The sequence below is a fragment of the Tarenaya hassleriana genome, unplaced genomic scaffold (assembly GCF_000463585.1).
Source record: "Tarenaya hassleriana unplaced genomic scaffold, ASM46358v1 Cleome1, whole genome shotgun sequence".
NCBI classification, from domain to species: domain Eukaryota; kingdom Viridiplantae; phylum Streptophyta; class Magnoliopsida; order Brassicales; family Cleomaceae; genus Tarenaya; species Tarenaya hassleriana.
Window position 1 is genome coordinate 924,218 of NW_010960187.1, and position 8,247 is coordinate 932,464.

An 8,247-nucleotide genomic window follows, 5' to 3' on the forward strand; every position below is an offset into this window, starting at 1 on the left:
AACTGTCGACGCACGCAAGGAATCGTAAGGCAGGTGGTCCAAAATTCGATAACCCAGTTCAGCTTGCGCATCGAGAGATAGAAAGATCGCACCTTTCAGGCTCCAATCTTTCGGCGTCATGGAGTTCCCGATCGTCAGAACCTGCCATCGTCGGATCTCACCAAGCTCTTGAGCTCCTCCGTCGGGTACTTCGTCACCGACAGCACGATCCATTTCTCCGACCGGAAATTAGCGTACGGGGAGGTCTTGTCGGCAATGGTTTGGATGGAATTCCAGCTGATTTGCGGGAGACTGAGAGACTGAAGCGACTGAGTTGACAGGGACTGGAAGCAGAGGAGAGAAGCTGTGTCGGTGGTATTATAAAGGAAGAAGAGAGCAGATACGGTGACGATGAAGAGGAAGAAGACGCCGATTCTGTAGACATTGTCGGAAACCCATGTCGAGAAATCTAGGTTTTTTGACATTTCCGAATCTGTGGCTCTGATGGTGAGTAGGCAATGCTCTGATTCTGTGGGTTCGGCGACTTGGGTGCCCCACGATCCTGAACCAACATCGGATCAAACCATATACCCGAAACCCAGAAACGAATCCGAATCAGAAATCACACCCGAAATGGAAAAGGAAAAAAGGCTCAGGGCTTTGATTCAGGTTTCCCCCTCATTTCCAAGAACTTGAGCTTCTCTTTTCCCCGGGAAACCAAAAAAAAAATGAAGAAGAAGAGGTTGGTTGATTCTCTGCAATTGTTAAGTGGCTGTTGTCCGAAGGAGCTGTTGCTTAAGCTTCAATGGTAATGCAACCGAAGTCGTTCAGTGTCTTAATCTTTTCTTTTTCTTTTTTCTGTTCATTTTCAGTTACCAATCTTTTTATTTAAAAAAACATTTCTGGCGGACTACAGTCATCATGTGGAGCTATAGGTTAAATAAATCCCGTCAATCCATCATTTTTTTAATTATTCTGAATAAATTACAGAATTTTGTAATAATTTTTACAATCTATGAGATGAATTATATGCGTTATGCGATGGGATCCTGTATTATTATCCAATGATTTATGTGTTAATACAAATAAAGAATATAAAATTCAACTAAGCTCAATGGATCGATAACAAGAATGAAGATTGGCCCAATGGAAAGCCCATTATCTGACACTCGGCCCATCAATTTTCTATTTAAGAATGCCCTACGAAAGAAGAGAGAGAAACCATTTGGGAGAAAGAATTCAAAAAAAGAAATTCGGATCGATCGCGCCATTCCCAGAAACGCAGTGAAAACTTGCTTCAGAAGTAAGCTTTGAAGATGTCCGAGTTTCCGACTGATCTCGAGAGAAAAGTTGCTTCTTCTCTTCTCCTACTTTCCACCGATCCGGTACTCTCCTCGCCATCGAGGTAACGATCCTGTCGAATCGGTTTCCGTCAAATTTCATGGTTCCGAGTCCTAGATACCTGTTTTCTTTCTTCGTTTCTGGATTTGTTGTTTCTGATCCTCGTTTTGGTGAGTGATAGATCTGGATCTGAGAAAAAATCGGTTGAGAAGAGCAAGAGGAATTGCCACGACAGCTTGAGCTTGAGCTTGGTGTCTACTGGATCCAGATCTTGTGGTTCGTCCTTGTCCAGCGATGGTTCGTCTCAGAAGAGCAACGATCGCGGCTTCAAAATCAACTCCATGGACGTTACTTACCATCTCTTTAAGCTCAAGGTGCGATCTCTCAGCCTCATCTCTGTTTCTGAAGGGAAGCTGTTTCGGCATCTGTGTTGCTTCTGCCGAAATATTTGAACGTTTAAGGATTTTGACTGACTAGCGCTTTTCGGAACACTATCTGCTGATTTTATACGATTGAACTGATTTTATTTGTTTAATTTTGCTAGAATTTGGCTCTTAAAACCTTTGTTTTATTACTACTTGTCAATTCAATCTCTGATGTAAGCTATGCTGGATTAATGATTATTTATCATGTCTAAATTCTAATCACGTTTTCTTCGGGAAATGGTTAATTTACGGAATTCAAATTCATTCTGTTCCTCAAATTTTGAATTTCATCTTGGACTTGTTTGAATTTCGACACACTTATTATTTATTTGAAACTATCATCCTGCAGAGGTAAAACCGATTTCGATCTTTAGAATTTTCTTGATTGGAGGCCACAACTTGGAAGTTCACATTACCATGACTACAATTCTTGCAGCCTGTGAAAAAGCGGCGTTCGAAGGTCTTTTGGAGCTCCATCAATCTGAAGAATCCGGTGTTTGATCTCTCAATATGCTCAGACGATTCCAAAGAGGAATCATGCTTGTCAAGTGGTTCGAGTGAGGTTTCGAGTATAGAAAGGAACGAAAAGGCAAATGGAGAAATAAATAAGAAAGAGAGTTGCAGGTCGAGTTCCATTCGCCGTAGAGCTGATGCCATCTTAGAGTTTCTTTCTGCAAACTGTTCTTCTGAAGTTACTATCCGCCAGGTTCTCGGCGATAGCCCCGACACCAGCAAAGCTCTCAGAATGTAAACCCTCTCTCTCTCTCTCATACACACACAGGCACATATTTGATGTGATCATATAACCCTCTTCTATCCCAAGGCTTTTTCCATAAGTCCGATGAATTGAACAGAACATATGTACATAACTGAAATCTTCACATACCCTTATGAGATCACCCTCCTGGTTCAGGCTGTTGAAGATGGAAGAAGTCAAGAGGTCTGGCACAGGAGGAAGGCAGGACCCTTATATTTACAAGGTGTCAGAAATCATCGATAATCCCCTCCCTGTTTCCATCTTTACGTTCGTAAAGAAGATTTCACATATAAACATTAATTCTTTCTGCTCTGATCAATTGCCATGTTTTTATGCTGCTCCTTTTCCTGCAGATTGCATGATGAGGATCTATGACTTGACGAAGACAGGTAAGACGTATCCTCTTCTGGTTTTTATACAACATGATTCAGTTCTTTGACATGGTAATTAGGAGAATGAGAGAATGTATAGGTGGTGCTATAACTCGAATATTATGAACTTTGGCCTCTTAGCTCTGACATGAGTTCTTAAATATTTAGCACATGCAAAACACGATCTCCAAACTATTAAGCCGACAAGTCTTGTTATGAGACTGCGTTTGGTTGGTTTGTTTTTTTTTTTTTTTTTTTTTTTTTTTGGTTAATGTCGGCCTTGGATTTGCTTGCTTGCTTGCCTTTAGTTTAAGTAGTCAAGTGAATTACCACAAACTTCGGCATGTCATCGTCATCCTCCACTATCCTTTGTAAAAAAATAATAATAAATAAAGCTTCAAAGCTATTAAAAACAATCAGACTTCCTTATTATATCAAAATTTACTGCATGGTTCGTATCATTTTCATAGATAAATGAAAAGAATATTACACATATATAGCGTTTACATTTTAAAACCACATTTTATAATCAAATTGGAAGAGCCGACTTGGTTCGGCGATAATTAAGTTCATTTGTCGTGGGTTGAGATTGCGAGTTTGAATCAACCTCTCTACATAAAAAAAATAAATAAGGGTAAGATTATCTTAGTATATTCCTTTACCGGACACCCAACACCCTACCAAATAAGAACTCGAATTGGCAATAGTTTGAATCAATCTCTCTACATAAAATATATGACTGGTCCTTTATTTTATAATCGAATTGGTAATATCTATTTAATACAAATATGATATATATTACATATATGATAAAGTGGTTTATATAGTTCGTAGAGATGGATTTAGAAACTCTAGAGAAGCAAGTTTATCCAATTAATAGGATTAAGAGAATTAAAGAAATTTAAAATTAACATTTTTAGAATTTTGAAATTAAAAAAAGGTTTAATAGGCTCGCGGATAATAAAGTAACACGTTTATTTCTTACATTTAAATTTAAAATTGATTGGGAAAAAAAATCTCAATTAACGGACCGGAACAACCTTAACATCATCAAGAACAGGTCCACAAAGATGCCCAAAGTCATGCAGCTTGGTATGATAAAACCCACTATAGAACGTTATCCTCGTGCGGACCGAAATGGCCCGAAACGCGAAGCGCCCAGTTTTAAACGCGCCGTTGCCCCGCGATTCGAAACGCAGTTTTAGCGTCTCCTTGGCCGCGAAGGCCTCCACCATCATGGACCCGTGACAGTCGTTGCGGGCGTCGCCGACGGTGAAGGAGAGCGTGTAGTTTCTGCCGGAAACTGTACGGACGATCTGAGATAAGGCGCTCTCTCTGCCGGCGACGAGCTCGACGGCGGCGAGTCCGGCGGGGACCTTGAAGTGACGGCTGTCGATGTACTTGACTGGTTTGAGTGATTCGACGATCCAACCGGGAAGAGGAGTGATTCTGTCTTGGATCTTCGCCGGAATCAATACTCCGGTGGAGAAGTTCTTGAACACGTGGGGGCCGATCTCGAATCCTCCGTTTTTCACAAGGTTTCCTTTTTTGGGGAGAAATTAAAAGTTAAGGGTCAAATCATAATAGTATGTAAATTCAAGGGACTGAAACGAAAAAGTAGCCAAGCCCAAACCAAACCCATCGTAACCATTGGTTTAGTCCGGTTCCAATCTGCTCATCAAATTTGTCATGAACCGGTTCATCCAAAGGTCGATGGCTGAACTATTTCCTTCGGTATACATTTTGATTTTGTTACGTAAAACCAATTTATATGAATCAAATAATAAATAATCGTATATTTACCAAGTTTGATATAAAATGAATTAGGTATGCCTTTTTTATATCGAAACTCAAAATCAAATATAAAAACCATAAAATAATATTTTTGAAAAATAAACATTTTTATCAATAAAAATCGAATAGAATCCAATATGAAGACAAATCTAAAACTAAATACAGAAACAACTTTATCAATAAACCTCTAACATTCATATCCTTTCAAATTATTAATTTTTTTAAAAAAATAACTAAGAAGTCTATCTTAAAACTAGAATCTCCTAGTCACAGCAGCTAAATACACAAACCAAATAATCAAAATCAGTGCTTATGCTAAACCGGAAGAAACCGGTTAACAACGATATTATTAGTTATTACCTTTAGTGTACCGGAGAGGAAGCATCTCCTTAATGGCAACAGCATCCAAGAGGGGTCCACAAGAAGGATCTTCTTGAACACCTGGATTATGGAACGTGACTGTAACCACATCGGACATTGCCTCGAACGCCCAACCGTACGTGTCCCCTCCGTCCGAACTGAACACTGTCTGAATCGGCAGTTCACTCACCTGTCCTGCCGCCGATATACGGACCCTCTCGTCCTGAACGCACGTCCTCGTCGCTCCGAACGTTACAGAGTAGATCGAGCCGCGCTTCACTCGCACGTTCTGAGAGATCGAGGCCAAGTTCCCCAGCCTGACCGCGTGGACGCCACGTGGCACCTGGAAGTAGAATCCACCTGGCTGTGGGCCACCGGAGATTATCTCCACGTGGCCGGAGATTTCCCAGTGTGGGAGTGAGTATTTGCCTATGATTTGCCTGTTCTTCATGTCTGATATTCGAGGAATTTGCTCAAAGTTTCCATTTGGGAGAAGCCCTACCAAAAAAAAAAAAAAAAAAAATCCCGGCTGATTTAACGAATATAGTGACAAGATTTGTAGAATAATGTTTGGGTTTTTCATGTTTTGGTTCCAAAATATATATATACACTCTAATAGTGTAATGAAACGTTTGTGCGTATGCAATAATTCAAAATAGTCATTTTAAAAAGGGACGATGAAAAATTACTAAAAGTATGGTTCCATCTATGTTTCCATCCACGTGCCCCATTGCAAAAAGATGGACAGCCGAGTATATATATATATATATGTATCTTGACAATAAGAAATTTAACGAATAACTATGCTTACCATCGAGAGGGACAGCACGGGGTTGGATACGAGAGCCATGGCAAAGAGAAAGAAGAAGAGCAAAACAAAGAGAGAGAAAGAGAGACATTAGGGCTTCGTTTACTTAGAGAAACAAGAACGAGTCCCTACATATAGATATATATATATATATATATACACACACGGACGAGCATTTGTGAGATTTATAAAGTTGAAATGCATCTAGATTTGTGGAAATATAGAGATATATTGTCATTAAAAACATATATAATAAACAAATACGGTAATACGCCGACGTACGTATATAAGCAATATGAAGGAGATTAAGTCGGCCCACGTTGGATTCAGCACCAAATGAGCCGCAAGTTGCGTTGCATTGTCTGTCCATGCATTTTTTTTTTCCCCCAAGAGCTTTCCAGTACGAATTTCATATCCCCATGCATCATTTTTGTATTATACAGAAAATAGATAACCCCATATATACGGTTTCATTAATTAAGGGGCAACTAACTTTCTCGAGAACGACTTTCTATAAACCGAAGATAACATGACAGAATATTGTTTAAGTGTGCTAATTAACACTCCAAAGTCCAAAGTGTGGCGGGTTATCAAAACATTTAAAAGACAAATCAAGAGCCGAAACATTAAATTTTTATAACGAAATGATATTTATTTTATTTTTTCTACAACCGAATAGCCTTAACTAATGTCCCGACAAATCTTAAAGATCTGAAACAGGTATATGATTTGGAACATGCGTTTTCTCTCCAAACTCAAAGCTCGAATCCGGAATGGGATACAGACGCTTTGTGTCTTGTTTCATCTGTGAATTTTTTTTAGATATGTACATAGTTTATCAGATCCAAATATTATTATAAATAAATAAGTTGGAATGACCCGTACGCCTATTTTTTCTGTTGCTATTACTATTAAGATCAGGTTAATAAATGATTGTAGACATATACGTACGTACGTACGTATGCATATACGTATACTTACAAATCAATATATATATATATATATATATACACCAGATGGGGTGTCTGCTGTGCGATTTCTTCGCCGTGATTCGCTCTCAAATCAAATGGTGCATTGAAATATGAATGGGAAACCTAAACCGATTCAGAAGAAAATCTTAAGCAAAAAGATTCTTTTCATTGTGTCGTACATTTAATATTTGACATTCTCGATAAGAAATTAATAAAATTAAAAATATTTATGAATATCAATTTGGGTTATGTCTAAAGGGATAGTAACTCTTCAATTGATGCGAAATTTGTGTTGATCAATAAATATTATTTTTTATTATGTGCGAACTCTTATACAGAGTGGATTTTTTGGATTGTGGTGAATAATTGTCTTTTAATTTAATCTATTAATTTTGGTAAAAAAGTATATATATCATATTTTAATATAATTTTCTTATAATAAAATTCAAAGTAGAATTTTAAATAATTATAATAATATTTAAACTGCGTTTTTTTAATAAACTCTTATCATATACTTTTATATTACCTAATTTGAATACTCGACGACGGTTATAAAAAAAACGAACAACTGAAGATGTACATCTTAGTACAAAATCGCATTGACTTTTCAAAGAGAACATGTTTACATGTTGACTTCCGTTTCCATAAATGAAAGCATGGAACATATGAACATGCATGGGAAGAAACACAAACAATGAATGACAAGAAGCAAATTAACTCTCTCTCTCTCTCTCTCTCTCTCTCTCCATATATATATATATATATATATATATTACCTTTGATATATAATTAATAAATTTAATTTCATTACATATACATATATCAGTCAACATTTATTAAACTGATTAGATTTGGCATGACATGCTCATCATTAATTCCATCCATCTTTTTATGTTGCAATAATCATCATATTATCTCATTATATATATTTTTCTCTATACCTTAAAATTTACTCAGCTAGTGTAAAATAAAAATAAATAGTAGTAACCCTACAAAATTGGAACATACATTTTAAAATCTTAAAAAAAAAAAAACTTTTCGAGCGTGTACTTGAAGAGCAGGCTTCACTTTGGATTGCTCAAGGACAATCTTACAAGCCCATGGGCTTCAAATCCCAACCATTACCATAGCCCTAACACATTGGCTTTGATTTTTTTATGATAATGTTTTTTTATATAAAAAAAAATCATTAGTGGATTTTTAGGCTTTTTTTTATTGGAGTTATTCTCATCAACTTATCTGTATATATATATATATATATATATTGCTGAAGATAATTGTGTTATAGATTATCATGAAGACATGTCCATGTTTGAAATGACAAAAAGAAAAAAAAAGGAGCCAAAGCTTGAATGAAAGGAGGGGGTCCATGAATGTCTAAAAGAAGAGAGACAAACCATGATTCTAAGGTCATGATAGGTGTCCTATAAAAGGAGCCCCC

The 8,247-nt window shown here is 37.1% G+C and overlaps 2 protein-coding genes, 1 long non-coding RNA gene and 1 pseudogene across 3 annotated transcripts; 2 read left to right on the top strand and 2 right to left on the bottom strand.

The window, feature by feature from the left end:
* The window catches only part of LOC104818148, a 3,252-nt pseudogene extending 2,412 nt beyond the window's left edge, over window positions 1-840 (bottom strand).
* A 430-nt stretch (window positions 841-1,270) lies between these two features.
* On the top strand, window positions 1,271-2,354 carry LOC104824305. The gene is made up of 4 exons (XM_019201523.1): window positions 1,271-1,384; window positions 1,502-1,694; window positions 2,182-2,293; window positions 2,335-2,354. Exons 1-4 carry the CDS (start codon window positions 1,296-1,298, stop codon window positions 2,352-2,354), a joined length of 414 nt encoding a protein of 137 aa, XP_019057068.1. The 5' UTR covers window positions 1,271-1,295.
* A 16-nt stretch (window positions 2,355-2,370) lies between these two features.
* Window positions 2,371-2,957, top strand: LOC104818305. Its single transcript, XR_772670.2, has 3 exons — window positions 2,371-2,492; window positions 2,659-2,725; window positions 2,856-2,957. It is a non-coding gene; the product is annotated as an uncharacterized LOC104818305 (long non-coding RNA).
* Window positions 2,958-3,831: 874 nt separating this feature from the next.
* Window positions 3,832-5,954, bottom strand: LOC104818346. The gene is made up of 3 exons (XM_010547941.1): window positions 5,839-5,954; window positions 5,028-5,525; window positions 3,832-4,416 (listed from the first exon to the last, which is right to left on the bottom strand). Exons 1-3 carry the CDS (start codon window positions 5,924-5,926, stop codon window positions 3,896-3,898), a joined length of 1,107 nt encoding a protein of 368 aa, XP_010546243.1. The 5' UTR covers window positions 5,927-5,954; the 3' UTR covers window positions 3,832-3,895.
* Between the last annotated feature and the right edge of the window lie 2,293 nt (window positions 5,955-8,247).